The sequence below is a fragment of the Lepidochelys kempii genome, chromosome 1 (genome assembly GCF_965140285.1).
Source record: "Lepidochelys kempii isolate rLepKem1 chromosome 1, rLepKem1.hap1, whole genome shotgun sequence".
Lineage (NCBI taxonomy): Eukaryota > Metazoa > Chordata > Testudines > Cheloniidae > Lepidochelys > Lepidochelys kempii.
Window position 1 is genome coordinate 263,356,908 of NC_136380.1, and position 21,995 is coordinate 263,378,902.

The window sequence follows — 21,995 nt, forward strand, 5'->3', positions numbered from 1 at the left end:
AAGAGCTAGCAGAAATTTGACAAAAGGCTATTTCCAGACACTTTGTACTTCTGCCAAAGGTGCTGTTACCCCTCCTGAATCTATTCCAATGAATCTACTGATGGCAAAGATAATTAATCATTGAATTCTATTTAGAGTTTTATGCCACACCCATCACTGTGGTCTCCGAGAGCCTCCAATGCAGTAAGAAATTCTTGGGGATTCCTCAGAATCAATTCTTGCTATTTTTTCCAAAAAATTTACACTTTGCATGTAGAAATGTTACCAAACTTCACAGTCCTAGCTAATTCAGATGATGCAGTGGATCACCTCATAATTCTCAAGGAAGAAGAGAGACCTGACAATGTCATTCTCTTTTGTCAGCCAGTTAATGACCTGATTAATAACTGTTTACAACTGTTACCAATTTTGCTCTTCCCATCAATATAGCCAAGCTCCACAAGCAGCTTACCTAAACTGAGGTCTTCTGACCCGAGTTTCAATTGTGCAGTGATTTCCTGCTCTAGTAAATCTTATCTCTTGATAGAGGATAATAATACTCCTAAGAATCCATTAGGCAAGAAAATGAACAAGAGCTCAAATCATTCCTTACATATCACCCAGTGTGTGGAGTTCTTAAACTATCCCACACTTTTCTGGGTAGTTCTGACTTCCAAGTAAACAAATCAATCCAGAGTCCTCAAAAAACACAAAACCAGTATTAGACATTGGAAATGTCATTCCAGTCCAATAAGTGCTTAGATACTAACAAGTAAAATTGATTTCTTTTCTATTGGGATTATTTGGCTTATTTATTGATAGTTTATAGAATTTTCTAGTTAAGATTATGAAATGGGAATTTTCCACAATTTAATGTTTTCCTAACCATCTTGAAATTTCTCCCTTATGATATCTCTCTGTTCTTGAATGCTATTAGAGCTTCATGTGGGGAATTCAGGAGAGATACAGGGAGACCCATATAACTAGAGCCCCATGATCTCCTAACTGTCTAGCACTTTAACTGGTGCTCCTACTGGCAAATTATGATGGTTCAAATGCAACTAAACACTTCAGACTAAAATCAGAAAAAACATTTACATCTAAAAATGGACACTTCCTCCCTTTCCCCTTAGCAATGATAGTTAAAATATGTTAGAAACATAAAATATTTATGTCAGTCAGCATTCTAGGATCTTCAGTGTTCCAGAGCATTCTCCAGCAGTCAATCACTGTCCAGGATTTGCCAGCATTCCACTAACCAATCTGTGGTGCCCATGTTTTTTATACAGGAGTAACCTGCATCGAAGAATAGAAATTCCAATGAATTGTTTTCCTGTTTCACAGTTTTCTTATTATTCTTCTGTTGAGGGAGGACATTCCTACAGAAAAGACAGGGGATTCCATGCCTCAATTCCAAGGATTATTCCCTGATATAATCAGGAAATCTGCCAGAGGCAAAGGCCTTCTACAAGAAGTCACCTTACTTCATTCTGCTGCCTCCTCACTGGCTTCCTGCTTTTCCTGGATAGTACAACTTATTTCTGCAAGAGCCTTGCTGCCAGGGGCTCATCTGATCCATGTTTGCCTCTGGGATTGCCCTCAGAGCATGTTCAATAGCATAGAAAAGTAAACAGTATAAACTATCACAGATTCATTCTGCAGTAAGTTGCATTGTGTCCCCTGTGTGTGAATGTGAAGAATTCGGCAGCAACCTTCCAGCAATTCGTCTTCTGCATTGACCCCTTCAAATCTATAGTGCTGAAACCTCAGAGAGCCCAGATTTCCCTAGGGTCAGGGGAAAAAGGAGTATGTGATGGAGAGAGTATTTCTCCCTTCCAGGCCTCAAAGCTGGGATCTGTAGGAGCAAGCTCTCCAGGAATGCATGAAGAAGAGAGTACAGGAGCTGGTGCGCAGAATTCTCTCTAGTACTCCAAGATTCCCCACTGCACTCAGCAGTATGGATTCCAGTTGTTTGATAGGATGATCTTAAACAGGTTCGCTTATTTCACAGGAAATACAGGAGAGATATTGCACTTCGGCAGAAGAAATGGTCTCACATACCACCTGACAAGATCCTGCCTCTGGAGACCAATGAGACAAGCCACGTCAGTCTGAAGGTAGGAGAGACAAGATATCCCCATGGAGGGAGGGTTGGGGGGTTCAGAGTCTCTGCACTATCAAGACTACTGCTTGGGCTCTGACAGTGGTAGAAGTATCTGTTAAAACTGGTTCACTGTCTTTTCACCTTCTATGCACTATGCAGAAGAGGAATGAGATTAATCCCCAGTAACTTCTGTTAGGATATAGATATTCAGGCCTGTCTGTAAAGGCCTATACTCTAAGAATTTAGGTGTATTCCTATCACTTGGCTAGTTAGAGGTATAAAAGAAAGAATCAAAATCACTGTCTGCCAGTGTAAGGGCCTTCTCTTACTGTGACAGTCTGAGGCCCTGTTCTTAGGCTAAGGCCTTTGGCTAAGCGACAGAGGCAGCCATAAGCTGGGAAGTGAATGGTCACATCCTCACATTCCAAACTAGTCACATTGAAATAAGGTGCTATTGGGCTGTTAGGAATTTAATCCTGTCCTTATAGTGCCTATCACCTCCAGAGAAAGGGAAGTGCCTAGAAGCTGTAAAAGGAAATTGAGGTTGATAGTTTTCTGTCTGGTAAGAACTCACTTATCAATAGACACAGCTGGGAAACTCTTATGTCTTTACAGATGTAGTTGTGAAATCCTCACTTCTGTATTGTTTTGTCATTATAGTTCCCACTTTGCTATTGTTTATTGGCATGGTCTCTGTCTGGTTCTGTGATTGCTTCTGTCTGCTGTATAATTAATTTTGCTGGGTGTAAACTAATTAAGGTGGTGGGATATAATTGGTTAGCTAATCCATGTTAGGATTGGTTAGTTAAATTTTAGTAGAATGATTGGTTAAGGTATAGCTAAGAATATTACTATATAAATTAGGGGCAAACAGGAAGTAAGTTGGGATTCGAAAATAAGGAAAAAAGGAACTTGTATTTAAGCTTGCTGGAAGTTCACCCCAATAAACATCGAATTGTTTGCACCTTCGGACTTCGGGTATTGTTGCTCTCTGTTCATGCGAGAAGGACCAGGGAAGTGAGTGGGTGAAGGAATAAGCCCCCTAACAACTTCCCCACTTAATACAGCAAGTACAAGTTCTTTGCACAACTGTGAAATAGGCAGGGTATTTCTTTCCAGGCTCTTCCATTGGATTCCCACACCATTCATATCACAAATGACATCCCTTTTCAAGAAGGAGTTGATCCTTGATTTGTCTGTAAAACACAGGCCAATAGTACTGATCAGAGGAAGAGACCCTGACGGCATATGGGAGTCGCATGAATGGTGATTGCATGTTCTGGGATTTAGTTGGGCTCTAAAAAGAAAGACACCCATGCAGACAATGGCATAGTTTGGCATTATTTTTCTCTCTGCAGTCTGGTGCCTGCCAGGGTGGGGTATTTTATAATTGCTGGCTAATGAGTCTTCTTTGTTCCCCAGATTGATGAAGACAAGAGGCGTGACACAATCCAGAGACAGCGCCAAGCCAAATATGACAAGAAGGTAAAATGACCACAGCATCTCTGCTCCCCTTCCCTTCTTTAGTGAGAGGCTTCTGTGAAAGGCAGTTGATTCTCTTTAGAGAACAGGAAGCAATGCCACCCCCATTCTCATCCAACCTTGCAAAACTGGTAAGTTAATGGAAGGGGTGAGGCGTTCATTTTCCTTTGAGGCCCCCTTTTATTAGCAACTGCCAGAGGCAGAATGTTGGACTCAGTGAACCACTGGCCTGGTCCCGAATGGCAAAAGGCAGGATCCAGGACACAATAGACCACTGGTCTGTTTTGATGTGGCATGAGGTAAATTAGTGGACTAGATGGGCAAAGGAGGACTCTTATTTATGTGTGAAGTCCCCTGAATGTCAGTTGAACTTTTTGCCTGAGTAAGGTCACTCATGTGAATGAAGGGTTTGAAAGATCAGCCACTGAGTCTGTTCCAGAGCAACAGAACTATCAACTTGGTAAATCTTTTAAAAAATAATATAACTCCATTACTTATTAGTGGATAAGGATATACTCAAATACCAGAAGTAGTTTAGGGGAGCACGGATTGTTGTTGTTCTGCTGCTATGGTTTCCTCCCAGTTTGTTTTTTTCTTTCCAGGTGGTGATCCTGAAAGATCTCAGACATGATGGGAATTTCACAGAGAAACAAAAGATAGAACTGAACAAGGTAACTGTTTCATGTAGCAGCTAGACACTACAGAGTGAATGAAACTAATTAGTGAACTCATTCCACCAAATCCATGTGTGTGTCCATCCCACAGGCTACTGCAGCCTGAGGGTCCCTCTGTGTGTGTTATGGGGGGGTCTTATGCACAGTTCTGATTCTGGACTGTAAGCCTTGGACGTTGAAGATGACTGAGATCTCTCATGAACCTGACAGAACCTTGTTAATCCACATTTTTATAATCAGTGGGAAAACTGATGCTTTCTCTTTCCTCACTTCATACCAATCATTTAATAGTGGAGTGTTGTTGTCAAATCTCCTATTACTAAGGGCTAAATGCATCTCTGGTGTATACAAATACATCTCCATTAACTTCCACAGAGTTATGTCCTACATAATTTGGCTTTAATAGTATATTTTCTAAAAAATTATGAAGTACATTTTTACATTAGGGACAGATACATTGTAAAGTATTATAAATAATTTTAATGAAACTGCAATAGCCTAAGTAAATGAACAAAGTACATACTACCATGCAGGATCCTCATATTTCTATTATTTGTTCATTTACGAACTAATTGGCAACATTCAGTCATTTATAATGGGTATCCGTGTCCAGAGTGTGAAACTGTGAGGTTCTACTGCAGAGGCAATAATGGAGACAGCGGAGTTTGGAATACAGTCAACAGTCACTCCCCACCCTTATCTCCTAGATCAGAAGGCTCTGATCACTCACTTTGGTTCTCCACACACCTGCACACAGAGAACCCACACATCATATCAGGGTCTGGGATTGAGAGCCCCTTCACACCATCAGACTTAATTTTGGCTCCCACAATGTTTTTAATGGATACATTATTTTTGCTCTAGCTCTTCCAGATGGACTATTACAACCTGACAAAATTCTATGGCACAGTGAAGATGGACACGATGATCTTTGGGGTGATTGAATACTGTGAGAGAGGATCATTGAGGGTAAATAACTGTGCAAGCCCCTCTTACCAGTTTGTAAAAGGAAAAGCTAACCTGCCAGATGGCTGGGTCCTAGAGCAGGAGAAGGGAGAGGAGAAGTGAAGTCAATAATATTACTTCAGTACTTCTATGAAGTAATCTCACTGACTTCTCTTCTGCTCCTCTCCCTTCTCCTGCTTGGAGTTGATCCTCAGCAGGTGTAAACTGACATTGCTCCTGAGTCAGTGGAAAAACTCTCACTGACTTCAGTGGGCTTTAGATCACTCTCATAATTAAAGGATGCAGTGACAGACAAGTCAGAATGTCTTGCTAGGCTTTGCAGTGTTCATATAGGCAAACATATTCATAGAGGCTCATTTTTTGCCTCCGGAAACCACAGTGACTAGAAAGTATCAGGGGTAGCCATGTTAGTCTGTATCCACAAAAACAACAAGGAGTCCGGTGGCACCTTAAAGACTAACAGATTTATTTGGACATAAGCTTTCATGGGTAAAAAACCCACTTCAGATGCATGGAGTGAAAATTACAGATGCAGGCATTATATACTTAGCCGTATGGAGTGGAAATCCGTCAACCTTAACAAAAAACTCGCACAGATACAGACAAACATCATCTTCCTCTCCACTTGTGAGGTAACTCCCTTCTCTTCATGTGTCAGCATACAATGCCTGCATCTGTAATTTTCACTCCATGCATCTGAAGAAGTGGGTTTTTTACCCATGAAAGCTTATGTCCAAATAAATCTGTTAGTCTTTAAGGTGCCACTGGACTCCTTGTTACAGTGGCTAGAAGTTAGGTTCTCACCTTTTTGTAGTTGCTGTGTAGGAAAAATTTATATTCCATTCCCTAGCCTCCAAGTAACCCAGTGTCTGTCATAATTTATGTACTTCTTAAGTAAAACAGAGAGGAACCCCTTTTTAGTCACTGGCCAAAAGGCTGCGTGATTCAGAGCTTTGTTAACATTACACAGAGACGCCTTGCCTTCCCTGGCTGTTTCCTTGCTATAGGTTAGCCCCTTTGTCTCCTTCTTGTCCTCCCAGGATGTCTTAAATGATAAGATCTCCTACCCAGATGGCACCTTCATGGACTGGGAGTTTAAAATCTCTGTCATGTATGATATTGCCAAGGTAAGTGAATCGGTCGCACTGAAGCATTTATAAACCTGTCCACATGCTATGAAACTTACATAGTGGGTAGCTATAGGTGACAGGGCCTAACATAATATATGCTTTAGGGTACCACGAGAAAAGGTGTGGTCCAGCAGCTAGAGAAGGGATTTAGGCACTTGGAGCCCTAGGTTCTATTCCTAGCTCTTCTGCTGATTTACGGTGTGTGGGGTTGGGCAAGCTGCTTAAAGGAAAACTCCAGCGTTTGTTCAAAATGGTAGACTCGCACCATCTTGTATCAAAAACAACAGAATAGGGTTTGTTTTTTAAATGAACACTGTAGTTAATCTTTTAAATGTAAATCTTTCAATGGCTATTAGCCAGGATGGGCAGGGATGGTGTCCCTAGCCTCTGTTTGCCAGAAGCTGAGAATGGGCGACAGGGGATGAGTCACTTGATTACCTGTTCTGTTCAATCCCTCTGGGGCACCTAGCATTGGCCCCTGTCGAAAGACAGGATATTGAGCTATATGGACCTTGGGTCTGACCCAGTATGGCCAATCTTATGTTCATGGTAAAACTCACTACTAGTACTAGGTGTAACCATTTCAGGAAGTTAGGGCAAATTAGCATGGGAAGAAATTAATCCTGCAGTGAAATCAAGGCTGATTTTAAGTAACCTTCACTACGTACCATAAAAGCTGTGTTATCCAGCACTTTACCAGCCGGAAAGCTCTATAAACTGGCATTTCTGATTTTTATTGAAAGTCCGGTTTATAGTCCGGTTGGTATGGGGCCAGCAGGCTCCCTACCTGGCTCCGTGTGGCTCCCTGGAAGCAGTGACACATCCCGGCTCCTCCTAGGCAGAGGAACGGCAAGGCGGCTCTGTGCGCTGCCCCCGCCCCGCCCACTGGCTCCACAGCTCTCATTGGCCCACCCCTGTCCCACCTCTTCCCGCCCCCGCTGTGCCCCTGGCCATGCCCCCACTTCCACCCCTTCATGCCCCACTCCACCCCATCCTGCCTCTTTCCACCCCCAGCTCCCGAGCGTGCCCCATCCCCGCTCCTCCCCCACCCTCCTGGTGCCTCCTGCACACCACTGCCACTGAACAGCTGATCCGCAGCGTTCAGGAGGTGCTGGGAGGACGGGGGAGGAGTTGATTGGTGGGGGCCGCCAGCAGGAGTGGGGGGGAGGGATGGAGCTTTGCTGATGGGTGCTAAACACCAGCTAATTTTTTCTCCATGGGTGTTTCAACCCTGGAGCACCCATAGAGTTGGCACCTATGCTCAAGCCCCCTCCTGCACCCAAGCTCCCTCCCAGAGCCTGCGCCCTGCACTCCCTCCCGCATCCCAACCCCCAGCCCTGGACCCCCTCCTGCACCCAAACTCCCTCCCTCTTAGTTAACTGGAATTTTTGACTTACCAGCACCCCCCATTCCCCTAACATGCCAGATAACAAAGCTTTTACTGTATTTGCATTTTTGGAAGGTGGAGAGTTGAGATGGGTAGTAAAACAAGAGTTTTTTAAATTAAATATGTATTTGTTTTATTTTTAGTGAAATGGGGGCCCAAGAATTTCACACACAGATTTAGATAATCTATGCCCTTACCTTTTTTACTGCTCCATCAAAATCCTACCACCATTCCTGGCCAGTCCTCCCATTTCCCTACATGCCTCAGCTCAGATGTGGTCTCTGTGATGAATGATTCTGCTATGTCTGTTTCAATGTGATAATGAAAATCGCACTCTTTATTAAAATCTCCTTAATCCAAATTGTCACAGTTTGTTGGTCCTGTTAATGACTATTTCACATTCAGTTAACCTTCAGCATTAAGAGCTCTTTTAAATAACAACTGTGGACATGCTTCCCTTTCTTCGGGAATCTTACAAGCAAGTTTTCTTAATCCTTTGCAGTTAATCTTCATAGGACTCCCTTCCAGGCACTGACCAAGCCTGGCCCTGATGAGAGTATCAGATTTGATGAGATCATACACTGAGATAGAGGGCAAATACTGGCTTCAATGAAGTCTCTGGCAAAATTCTTGTTGACTTCAATGGGGCCAGGATTTCACAGACTACCTGCTAGCCACTGTACTATTTGTAAATGGATATGGAGCCAAGAATAAAAGGGGTACGAGGCCCTTTCTGTGGCATATCACCTGATGTTATTTGAACCAGTCAAGATGATTCAGAAAAGTTCTCTGAGGAGTCCTCCTAAACACATAAGGTTATTTGCAATTTGGAAATGGTATTGTAATGGCGGCCTATGGTGTGGCCTAGTGATTACCATACACCACTCTGCTGTCATCACCTTACCTGACCCTCATGCACACACACAATTCCCTACTTTTATCCCAACAACTCCTTCTCTGCTTATATCCGTCTCCTGTTTCACTGCCTTCCAGCTCCCATTTCCCTCAATACCCAGCTCCTGCATCCCTCAGACCCAACTGCTACTTCCTGCAGTTCAATAATCCAACACCCAGTTCTTGCAGCCGTGCACCCTCCATCACCACCTCTTGTTCCCCTGCACCCCAGTTCCTGCCTCCCTGACTGCTGCCCAACCTATGAATTCTGCCTTCTGCTTCCCATGCTCCTCAGCTGACCTTGAGAGCTGGTGCAGGGGCTGATTCCTATAGCAGCTCATTGTTACTGTGCAGGGCAGCTGGTGCTATCTTCATTGATTTCCTGCTAGCTGCAGCCAGAAAGACAGCAGGAAGCAGCTGCTGCCACTGTAGCAGCCCCTGGCAATGTGGAGGAGACAGTGCAGGCTCCAGCAGCAGAGGTAGTTTTGAGCCAGTGACTGCTGACATGTCCAAGGACTGGCACCTTCTTCAGCAGACATATCAGGACCCCAGGACTGGCATATCTGTATTCTGTACTAGGTGCAAGTGACAGAAAAGACCTGACAACAGCCATGATACAAAGGAATTACAGTAATTGAGCCTTATGGGCACAAGGGCCCACGTTGCTGTTGCAAGCTGTTGCTTGTTAAACAAGAGGGCATTGTTAAATAAGTTGAAAGAAATTGTACAGCTGAATACAATGGTTTTGTACCGTACCAGAAAAATGGCCCTGTTGAAAGGGCTTAGTCAGAATTAAAACTGAAGGATGAGATTTTCAAAAGTGCCTTGGGGCTATATTTGAAAAGTTATTTAGTTGCCTAAAGATACAGAGAGGCACCTACTGGGATTTTCAAAAGTGCCAAGCCATCTAACTCCCATTGATTTGTCCTTAAGAGATACAGGAGCACAAACCTCACTGGAAGTCAATGGGATTTGTGATCCTGACTCACTTAGGCAATTTTGAAATTTTCACCTGGGTGCTTACCAGGCTTTCTGCTTCCAAACCCGCTTCCCCAGTAAAAAGGATGGCAGTGGAGGAGAAAGCCTTCTCAGACACACCAGCTCCTCAACTTGAAGATGAGAGAATTCTGTCACATGTAGACCACAGTATCATTGAATCATCTTGTAGGAGGCCAAAAGTGGTGAGGAGTTTCTGCTCTAGTGGGTTTGCTCCCTGGGTTGGTGTCAGCAGGAGTGCACACGAGATGTAGCAGCAGAGAGTGGGCCCTGAAGCTTGCAGAAGGGCCTGCTGTTGTAGGCTCTCTAAATTAGGTGGTGGCAGCAGGGTTCCATGGGAGTAGCAGCAGTGTTAAGAAGCGTTTCCTTTGGACACACATTATTACATAGTGTCCACAGGTTCCAGCATGATATATGTATACACAACATAACCATTTCCAACCACATTTTTAGGGATGCTTGTATCCCCCTAGGGTTGGGGTTCAAATATACCTCGGCTGTTTCACAACACTATTTGACTCTTCCCCTACTATAAGCAAAGCACAGTTCTCTCTTGTGAAAGAGCGGCATGTCACACCTTATGATTATGATCACTCAATTTGTATAATCCAGATTCATGATTATCATCTGTCATCCTTGAGGATGACATTTGCATATGCGTGTTTAAAGTTATGGGGCCAAATTCAGAGGGGTTCCAAACTGGAGTCATATAGACCTTCTAGCCTCCTCAGCATACAGATTGCATTTTACATATCAAAGGGCTGGAAGAGAGAAGTGTAGAAGGAAAAACAACTAATAGGAGACTGTAAATAGGTGTAAATTGTACACCGCCTGCTTAAACTTATACCTACCTACCAGTTGTTGCTCCTACTACATCGCTCTTCCAGCTCCTTGACATATCAGATATGCCATCCTTGACTCCCCTAGACTAAGTGGGCCAAATTCAGAAGTGATGAGTAAAGGAGTGCAGATTACATGTCTGCAAGCGTGTGTGTCAGAGACAGAGAGTTCAGGAAGCCGGAGTCTAAAATATCTGAATTAGCATAACCTGCATGCTGAGGGAACTGGAAGATTCACCTCTGAAATTAGCCCACAGGCTGCAGGTATTATGTATTGACTAGTGTATGTAGATTTATAAATCGTAAGATCAGAAAGGACCTTTATGATCATCTAACTGGGCCTCCTGCATTACGTAGGCCACAGAACGTCATCCTGCAATCTCTGCATTGATCCTTCAGCTGCCCTCTGCTTCAGAGACTCAAACCTGCTCAAGTGTGGCTGATTACGAGTCCCAGTTGTAGATTGATGCCTTACAGAAAGGTTACAACCCTAATACTTTTGTCAGTTAATGGGGATTTTTCATTTAGTGAAGGTGCTCATTCTTTACTAAATAAAAAACTGGAGTATTTCCCCAGCCACATTTTTTAGGGTTGTAAAATACTCATACAAATCTGTAATCTTTACTGAAAACACCATAAAAGCAGTTGTTGCGATCTAGCACTGTCAAGAAGCACATCACAGTATCACACAGTGTGAGCTGGAAAGAAGGATAGTCTGGTTAAGGCACTGGCCTGGAATTCTAGAGACCTAGCTTCATTTCTGAGCTCCACCACAGACATCTAATTTGACCTTGGAAAATCCCCTTTGGTAAAATAATTCCCTACCTCATAAGGGTGTAGTGAGGATAAAATTCTTTAATAATTGTGACATGCTCACATACTATGCTGATGAGGGCCATGTAAGTACCTAAATATATTTTATGATGAACCTTCAAATTCTTACTAATTTTGGTAACAATCAAGTCACATACAGTCTCTCTCTCTCTTTTTCTCACAGGGAATGTCCTACCTACACTCAAGCAAAACTGAGGTCCATGGCCGCCTCAAGTCCACAAACTGTGTAGTGGACAGTCGCATGGTGGTAAAGATCACTGATTTTGGCTGCAATTCCATTCTTCCTGCAAGGAAAGGTATGCAAAAATAGTCACAATCCCAACTCTTCTCATCTTCTACCCAGCCCTGGAATAAGATTGTGGGACTATTAGGCCAAAATACAGCATGTGGGAAAATAGGCTTAAGTGAAAGCAATATGTATGTTTCTATGCAAAAGTACACTTACTGGTTTGTCTAACACATATTCACTATAATGTTGAGGAAAATTAGATTTTCTTAGTCCACGGAGACTTTTTAATGTTTACTCTCTAGAAAGCTACATGATATCCTGTGATCTATTATGCATTAGATGTACTGAGTACAGAGAAATGAATGCATGACATGCAATACAACTTTATTTTGTATAGCATCTTTTATACAAACTGTGTCTGAAAACATTTTACTGAGTTAAATAATACAATCATAGAGAGCAGTAATGGAAGAAGGAAAAAGGAAACAAGTGGTAAAAAGAAGAGAGAGAAAAAAGATATTTTCAACTGATATTTGAAAAGCACAGGGAGTTTGTGAGAGGGAAAGACAGGAAGGTTGGCAGGGACTGCAGGGAAAAGGCTCTCTCTTACAGCATGTGCAGGGCGGCCCCAGCTAAAGTGTCCCCCTGTGGCAGACTGCAGCACTAGTTCCCTGGTCCAGCCATAAAAAAAACAACACAGTCTCTCTCAATGTCCAATTCAAAAGCCCACGTATAGGCATAATGTATTCGTGTACACATTCAGTAATCTACATAACCCTCCTGATAAAACCATTCTCTCCAAATCCAAAGGTACAGCAGGTATAAACGAAACAGTTTTTCATGTGCTCTTCAGTGATGTCATTTCCACGTCGCCCACCCAAGAGTCAGTCACCACTCTGTTCACAGTTCCTTTGCCCTTGTTCCAGGGCCCACTCTCCAGGCCATATCCTGGAGAGTTATCAGAGTTGCTTTTCTACCACAACTCTGGTACCAGAGTTTCCCAAGTCAGGTCTTCCTCAAGAGAGCTCACTGCAGTGTTCTACTTCCCAGGCCTTCCTGCCTGTAAGTCCTATCCTGCTTAAGGAACATCCCTCCAGGTTCAACCCTCTTGTTTCTGGGCTCAGCTTCCTGCAGCCCTCCATTCAGGCCTGGTACAAGAGGGCTCCCCACAATGTTCCAGTTCCCCAGGCCTCCTTGTTTGTGAGTTCTACCTCTGCTCCTGAGATCCACACTCCAGCATAAGAACATAAGAACGGCCATACTGGGTCAGACCAAATGTCCATCAAGCCCAGTATCCTGTCCTCTGACAGTGTCCAATGGCAGGTGCCCCAAAGGGAATGAACAGACAGGTTATCATCAAGTGATCCATGCCTTGTCACCCAATCCCAGCTTCTGGCAAACAGAGGCTAGGGACACCATTCCTGCCCATCCTGACTAATAGCCATTGAAATATTTACATTTAAAAGATTAACTACAGTGTTCATTTAAAAAACAAACCCTGGCTAATAGCCACTGATGGACGTATCTTCCATGAATCTATCTAGCTCCCTTTTTAACCCTGTTATAGTACTGGCCTTCACAACACCCTCTGGCAAGGAGTTCCAGAGGTTGACAGTGCATTGCATGAAAAAATACTTTCTCGTGTTTGTTTTAAACTTGCTACCTATTAATTTCTTTTGGTGGCCCCTTGTTCTTGTATTATAAGAAGGAGTAAATAACACTTCCTTATTTACTCTTTCTATAACATTCATGATTTTATAGACCTCTGTCATATCCCCCCTTAGTCGCCTCTTTTCCAAACTGAAAAGTCCCAGTCTTATTAATCTCTCCTCATACGGAAGCCGTTCTATACGCCAAATCATTTTTGGTTGCCCTTTTCTGAACCTTTTCCAATTCCAATATATCTTTTTGAGATGGGGCGACCACATCTGCACCCAGTATTCAAGGTGTGGGCGTACCATGGATTTATACAGAGGCAATAAGATATTTTCTGCCTTATTATCTATCCCTTTCTTGATGATTCCCAACATTCTGTTCGCTTTTTTGACTGCCGCTGCACATTGAGTGGATGATTTCAGAGACCTATCCACAATGACTCCAAGATCTCTTTCTTGAGTGGTAACAGCTAATTTAGACCCCATCATTGTATATGTATAGTTAGGTTTATGTTTTCCAATGTGCATTACTTTGCATTTATCAACATTAAATTTCATCTGCCATTTTGTTCCCCAGTGACCCAGTTTTGTGAGATCCTTTTGCTGCTCTTTGCAGTCTGCCTAGGACTTAACTATCTTGAGTAGTTTTGTATCATCTGCAGATTTTGCCACCTTACTGTTTACTTTTTTCCAGATCATTTGTGAATATGTTAAATAGGACTGGGCCCAGTACAGATCCCTGGGGGACACCACTGTTTATCTCTCTCCATTCTGAAAACTGACCATTTATTCCTACCCTTTGTTTCCTATCTTTTAACCAGTTACCTAACCTTACCTCTTATCCCATGACTGCTTATTTTGTTTAAGAGCCTTTGGTGAGGGATCTTGTCAAAGGCTTTCTGAAAATCTAAATAAACTATATCCACTGGATCTCCTTTGTCCGCACGCTTGTTGACCCGCTCAAAGAATTCTAGTAGATTGGTGAGGCATGATTTCCCTTTACAAAAAACATGTTGACTATTTCCCAACAAATTATGTTCATGTATGTGTCTGAAAAATTTTGTTCTTTACGATAGTTTCATCCGATTTGCCCAGTTCTGAAGTGAAGCTTACTGGCCTGTAGTTGTCAGGGTCACCTCTGGAGCCCTTTTTAAAAATTGGCATCAGCCCTTTTGTTTTGTTCTCAGCTTTCCCTGACCAAGTTGATTTTTCCTTTTTGCCCTGGAGCTTTTGCACAAGCTCTCCTGCAACTTGGCAGGGCTCACTAACAACTTTCTTCAACTTCAGGTCTTCCCAACAGCCCTCGGTACCAGCTCGGTATCACCATCTTTCCCCCCACCCTCCAAGTCTCCTGTAGCACTCTCCCAGTAACTCTTGCCAGCTCTCCTCTGCTGCTCTCTGTCTCCAACAACTCTCCTTTGCTGCTCCTATCTGTTTCTTGGTCTCTCCTTTCTTTCTCAGGCAGCTCTCACCTGCCCTTTCTCTCTTTCCCTAGAGCCTTACTGCCCCCTCTGAAACCCAATATGGAAGCAGCTGATCAGTTACAGTGCACTGGACCCTGCTCCCTCTCAAAGGAGACAGTCACTCTGACACACCAATAGCAATGAGATTGTGTGACAGGGCAGAAAAGAGGCTAGGTACACCATGATATTATTGATCACAAAACAGTGGAGTGTCTGCATGAAATATCACAATATCTTGTGATGTACTATGATGTAATTCAAATATTAACATGTCATTTTACATAAATTTACATAATTTTTACATTTTTATATAATTCTCTAAAGAGATTCTTAATATATTATATTCCTTAGATGGAGTGCCAGTATATTATAGTAAATTATAGCTTTCACTGATTTTTTCATCACCTTTCTTCTATTTCTGCTAATCATCATGGGGTATTTCTGTATAAATAACCATTCCTCTCTTCTCCCCACCTATCTTCTCCTCCCACTTGATTTTTGAGTGAAGATATAAACCTGAAATTGTGACTCTGGAATCATTTTGTATGATTACCAGCTGGAATGTCATAAACACATATTGTATCATCTCTGTGATATGTGGACAGAAGAGAACCTGGGGCTGGAATTGCAAGAGAAAGTTCTTAGATTCCCACACAAACATTTGTAGTAATAGAGGTAGGAATATGGAAAATTCGTGGCTAGGAAAAGTGCACTGAATGTAAATGTTACATTCCTCCTGCTCAGGTTTTTCTCATTGTCACATTTCATATTTATATTCATTTTATTGAAATTATTGGCAACAAAAATGATTAGGGGTATGGAACAGCTTCCATATGAGGAGCGATTAATAAGACTGGGACTTTTCAGCTTGGAAAAGAGATGACTTAAGAGGGGATATGATAGAGGTCTATAAAATCATGACTGGTGTGGAGAATGTAAATAAGGAAGTGTTATTTACTCCTCCTCATAACACAAGAACTAGGGATCACCAAATGAAATTAATAGGCAGCTGGTTTAAAACAAAAAAAGGAAGGATTTTTTCACACAACACACAGTCAACCTGTGGAACTCCATGCAAGAGGATATTGTGCAGGCCAAGACTATAAAAGGGTTTAAAAAAGAACTAGATAAATTCATGGAGGATAGGTCCGTCAATGGCTATTAGCTAGGATAGGCAAGGATGGTGTCCCTAGTCTCTGTTTGCCAGAAGCTGGGAATGGGCGACAGGGGATGGATCACTTGGTGATTACCTGTTCTGTTCATTCCCTCTGGGGCATCTGTCATTGGCCACTGTTGGAAGACAGGATACTGGGCTAGATGGACCTTTGGTCTGACCTAGTATGGTCGTTCTTATGTTCTTATTTTTTTATTAGTAACAGGTTTCTCTTCTTTCTCTGGTAGCTCAGGGGGAAATGTTGTTACAAGCATACTGAGAATTTCTGGGTGTTAGAATTCATCCCTTGAAACAAAGTTATTTCATCACAACAGGGTGGTGGTTGCATTTTGACTGCTGTGTTGCAGCTAATAGAATGATTTTGCTTTACATTATGATACAATATCAACATGTCATGGTAGGTTGCCACAACAGAATAACACCACAATGTCTAGATATCATGGTGACTGGTGTACAAGAAATACATATGTATATTGTTATACAGCCACAGATGTTATGACACAATGATGTTGTCAGCCTCAAAAACATTTGGGGATTATTTTCATAGGTTCATGGAATTTAAGGCCAGCAAGGACCTTATGACCATCCAATCTGACCTTCTGCAAAACACAGGCCATAGAACCTCACCCAGTAATTCCTGCATCCAGCTCAACAACTTGTGTTTGAACCTAAGCATATCTGGTAGTCAGTTATCCAGTGTGTATTGAAGTTGGCCCTTCCACACAATAGCTGAACAAATATCTAAACAATACCAAGCTCTAGTGGGGATGGGGATAACAATAGTAAAAAGATAAAATTAAAACAATACGAAGGGGATAAAGTTCTGAAGAAGCTCACAAAAATCAGTTTCATCTCTCTCTCTCTCTCTCTCTCTCTCTCTCTATATATATATATCTACCTCTTCTGGCTGCTCAGATCTGTGGACAGCTCCTGAACACCTTCGTCATGCTGATGTGTCTCAGAAAGGTGATGTGTACAGCTATGGAATCGTTGCACAGGAGATCATCTTGCGCAGGGAGACCTTCTACACTAACTTCTGCCGGGACCATAAAGGTAAGAGACTAAAAACCCACATCTATCTTACACTACAAATGTAACGTTTGGATGTTGTGGCGGTGACTGTCATATTTTCCACAATTTTAGTGAAAAACATTGTCTCTGTTAAGTACTTGAGCTGCTACTTTTCTCACTGGGCAATGAATGAAGAGTCTAATAGTAGTGACACATGGGAGTAATTGCTGTGATTTTTTTAAATTAAGATTTGTACTGTTTTTCCTTCCATCCTTCCCCCTTGCAACATTACATATTCCAACATGTTACAATTCAGTAATACCAAACATCAACAAACCCACATGGACACCAAAAGGGCAAAAGAAACCCAATGACATGAAATAAGAGTGCTTGGCATTTATAGGTGGGCTCGTTAGGCTATGGCACTTGTTCACTATGGCATTTTGCAGATCTCACCAATAATGCTTCAGGAGAAGAACATTTTCTTCTCCACTGCATCCATGAAATCACATTTCATGGTACTGTTCGAAATAGTTGACAGCCTGGTAAATTCTGGTTCCTTGGCTCAGAAACCTAATCAGATCTTTTGTGCTGCAGGGAATTTTCCACATCCTTCAGGGAGAAGATTAATTATATTTGTGCCAAATTGACTGCTATTTTAGAGAGCAGATCCATGCCTTGAGGGACATTCTAGGAAGTTTTGCTATATGAGGTTCTGGAATTACTGGGTGAACCTCAGTTTGTGATTTTTGAGTTATGGACCTATACCTCTCATGGCTAGTAAAAGCAAGCAGGAAGGTTTTGAATCCTTTGATCCAGAAGATGGGTAGTCCCAGACCATGTGGATACAGTTAAGTCTTCTGTGCCCATATTTTTGTCAGGTAGCTGGAGTTTTAGGAGTGAATTTTGTATACGCTGTGTAAATGATGAAACAGTAAGTCTATATAACTATTAAAGCAGAACTCCATTAAAGTTCTGTTTGAGGCCAGCTGGGGCTTCATCTTCAGTGGGAATTAAACGCAACATTTTCAAAACTGCCTCAGTGATGTAAACTTAAGTCCTAGTGGGTTTCTTAGTCACTTAGGCAGTTCTGAAAATTTTACCTTTAGTCTAGTTTTCATCTTATTGTGGACAATGCATGACCCTTCGTCATATTATGAACATAACTTTTAGGTCTCTATATGCCTGATTTGCAAAAGACTTTGCCAAAAGCTTTGTAGGCCAGTGAGATAATTGTGTGAGGTTTACACAGATAGAAGGCTATGCTAATAAAAGACCCACAATGGACAAACTTAACTATGAAGCTTCTTGTTTGCAGATATCGAAGAAGTTTCTTTTATTGGGAAGCCAACTGTGTATTGTTCCTGAAATGGACAAATTTTGTTTATATGATGTAAATCCAATAATGCCACAGCACCAGAATCCATCTATCATTTTATAAATTAGAATAACCACAAGAATGTAAGAGTTTAGAATTCCCCAGACTGCATATTAATAATGAGTTCAGACACCTCTTCTACCTCTGAGTCATCCTGCAAACCCTCCCTGTTTTTGTTTAAACAGGTAATACAGCAGCACCTCAGCCTCCCAATTAGCTCTTTCCCTCTAAACATGTTCAAAGGATTTCTGGGGTAACCTCAGCATGCTCCCTGCCCAGGCACGTAATGTTTATACTCTGGGAAACACAGCCTTTCAAATTGCTAACTCTATACAAATGAACATTTGAGAGAGCTCGTTTTGGGGGGAGGGGACATTTCAGATTTACTTTTGGGTTTCCGTTTGTCTAAAAAACAAACAAGCAAAGTTTACAGTGCTCTACTTAGTTAGAAGATAGGGAATCATTAGCTAAACATACTATATTCCCGGCATATTCGTCATCTTTATAGCCCTGTCTGCCCAAGAGCATACTGTGTGTCAAATGATGCCTGGTTCTGTGTGGGAGTACAATTGGGAGCAGAGTATAAGAGGTCTTATTCCTCCTTTTGCAGGGGGTAGGCACAATCCCAGTGAACACAAGGATTTTATAAGTGTAGTGTCACTACTGGCAAAAGACTCCCCAAATGGGCGGAGAGGGGAAAGGGATATATTCTCCTTTCCATGCTTCAGCCAGCAGGGCTTGCTGCATGTGAGGGTGAGGGAGCAAGTTGCACTCTTTCAAAAAAGTGATTCAGTGGCCATGTTCTCCCTGCTGTGCTGGAGGCATTATGCCAGCTCAGGCACAATGTTTCTAGGTCCTCACTGCCTGCCACCCCCACTTAGCTAGTGGTGTTAGGGTCACAATCTGTCTCTGTGTTGGCTTTGACCTATGTTTTTTCATGAAGCTTCACCATTTTAGAAAAGTTTGGTCCATTCCAAATCACTTTAGTGTTTCCATCCTGTACACTTAGACCAACTTACTGACAGTTTTGTCAGCATCATGGGATGCAATCCATGCCTCTTGCTGGAGCCAGCTCACAGGTGACAGGACATTTAATAGTCTCCTAATATTAGTAGTGGTTAAATCTACTGGGCCTGATGCCTCTTTGGCCACTCTGGATTCACCGAGTAATTTTTTTAAAATTTGTGGGCCAATCTTTTGTTAAAATTTTAAATTTTCTCTTCAGCAACGAGATTACATCCACACTCCACGGAGCTTTTCCCTTTATTTTAGTATTAGGGATATATGAGTGGTTAATGTAATGGGTTCTGTTATTGATTCTGATTTCAGAAGTTGGTTAAATAAGTTCAGCATACATTCAGACAGCTGAGGGGTTAGGTTTTTATTGCCAAGAATCAGTGGGGATTGGGACTCACTATTAGGAAGGTTTTCAAGGCCCTCAACAGCTCCTCATTTGTAAATGTTTGGCCTAATTCATTAGCTAGGATCAGAGAGAGGACAGGTAACAAATGAAGAATTTTTTGAATATCCTTGAGTCATATTCTGCTTCTGAAATGAAGCACCAAGATACTGTGATGATTGACGCTGTAAATACCTTAGGTAGGTAGGTAGATAGAAACTAGACACATAGAAGGACCAGTAATAGGCAAAAAATCCCCCTGCTGAATGTGTAGAATCATTTGTGATATCTCTTACAGAAGCCCTTTACATGGTTGGACTAGCAGAACATTCATTACTGCAAGTTAGGAAGCAAACTAATGGTTTGTTGATGGCACAGTATGAATGAGTTTTGAAAACATGACCTGGATTCTGACGTGTTCAGGAGTCAGAGAGTTTTGCTAGGATGGGACAGTGTCTTCCTGCTTATGGGTACAAATAAGGCAACAAACTGCTGTGTTTCAAAATTATATTCATATATATTAATGCTCTGATTTTTAAAGGGTTTGAGCATCTGCAGCTCCAATTCCCTTTGTGAGATTGTGCTCTGCACTTCTGAAAATCAGGCCATAATATACTAAAGGGCTTCTCACATTGCCTTTTACTATGGCTACACCCCATCCTGAGAAAGGCACTAATATGGCTACTGCCCACTTGGGAAGTTGTCGTGTCCATGTCTATCATGCCCAATACATGCATGTATACATTTCTGTTCCTTTCATTTCTCAGGTGGCTTCAAGACACTCTGTTTTGGCCTTCAGCCTTATAACTAGAACCCCCCCAAAGTTCAGATCCAGATAAAAAAAACATGGGTGTCCAGAGCCATGCTTTTGCTTTGGGCCCATTTCTATTTATAAAACTACCTTGGCATACTGAATTCACTCAGGTTTCAGAGTGGTAGCCGTGTTAGTCTGTATCAGCAAAAAGAACGAGGAGTCCTTGTGGCACCTTAGAGACTAACAAATTTACTTGAGCATAAGCTTTCATGGGCTAAAACCCACTTCATCGGATGCATCCAGTGGAAAATACAGTAGGAAGATACATATATACACACAGAGAACATGAAAAAATGGGTGTTGCCATACACGCTATAGTGAGAGTGATCAATTAAGGTGAGCTATTAGCAGAAGGAGAAAAAAACCTTTTGTAGATGCACTGCCACTTTATTGTTTAAATATTGCACTTTTTTTTTCATTAGAGAAACTTTACAGAGTGGAGAGTGGCAAAGGAGTTAGACCTTTCCGCCCAGACCTGATCCTAGAGACTGCAGGAGAAAGAGAGCTGGAAGTAAGCCTACGCTAAAGGAAAAGAGGAAATGCTTCTAGCCAGGCCAGCAATGGCTGGTGTGGGAGGATGAAGGCTATACACACTACACGTTCCAATGCTGTGGCCTTTCAGGAAGAAAAAATGTCCCATAATTAACATCAGTGCAGTGAAATGTAATTCCCTGGACTTCTTTCCTCCTCACTCCAGTACCTACAACACAGCATTTCCTTATTCTGCACCTGGTGACTTCTAATAACTACAACATGTGTTAAGGGTGGCTCTTTCTGAATTCACATGGTGTCAGTGGGAGGCGTTTGCCAATCCACTGGAAAAGAAAAAAAAAGCACACAGATCAGAGGATATTTTCCCCACTTTTAGAATTTTTTTTTTGAAATTGCATTAATTTTTTGATGGGACATCTGGGACAAAGAAGACCCCAGTTTCATTTTAAGGAACACATGTATGTTTAGTATGGCACAGTGTCTGTTCATCTTGACCAGATGCATCATGGGGAGGGTGTTTTACCTTGTCTGAAGCATCAACTATTAGCCAATTCTGCATGTGGGATAACTGGGCTAAGTGATTAGTCATCTGATTCCACATGACAAGAGCCCAGATACTGGACTTCATTAATGGATTGTCTGATCCAGTGTGGCAAATCCTATATTCTTAAATGGAGTGATTTATGGGGTCTATGTAACTATTTGGGAAAGGACTACTATTATCTTTTGACAACACTTTCAAACAGTATTACAGTATTAATTTCTATATTACAGTAGCATGTCTTTTAAAATGTTGATATTATTAAACCACAATAATCATTAAACACTAGAGTGGATATCTCAAGGGACAGTTAATAGCATGACTTTTTATCTCTGAGTCACCAGTTCCAGCCAGAACCCAAGCTCAGAGAATTGGGGATGGAATTACTAAGGCTTTCACTTCTAGGTCAATAATTACAGTCTGATACCAGGTTGGGGGATTGGATCCTTTCACTTGGCTTTCATTTATGGACCACTGATTCAAATTCTGTTCAGGTTGGTAGTCATTACTGAATGTCAGTATCATCTGTCTGCTGATCAGTGGCTAATGTGAAG

General features: G+C 42.0%; 1 protein-coding gene across 1 annotated transcript in view; it reads left to right on the forward strand.

Annotated features, from left to right (window-relative positions):
* GUCY2C (guanylate cyclase 2C) overlaps nt 1-21,995 on the forward strand; it is a 61,809-nt gene that overhangs the window by 24,784 nt on the left and 15,030 nt on the right. The window contains exons 10-17 of the mRNA XM_073327304.2: nt 1,991-2,096; nt 3,506-3,568; nt 4,168-4,236; nt 5,104-5,208; nt 6,246-6,332; nt 11,449-11,581; nt 16,722-16,859; nt 20,831-20,919. Of these exons, the coding sequence (XP_073183405.2) occupies nt 1,991-2,096; nt 3,506-3,568; nt 4,168-4,236; nt 5,104-5,208; nt 6,246-6,332; nt 11,449-11,581; nt 16,722-16,859; nt 20,831-20,919 (790 nt within the window). The remainder of the gene's footprint in view (nt 1-1,990; nt 2,097-3,505; nt 3,569-4,167; nt 4,237-5,103; nt 5,209-6,245; nt 6,333-11,448; nt 11,582-16,721; nt 16,860-20,830; nt 20,920-21,995) is intronic.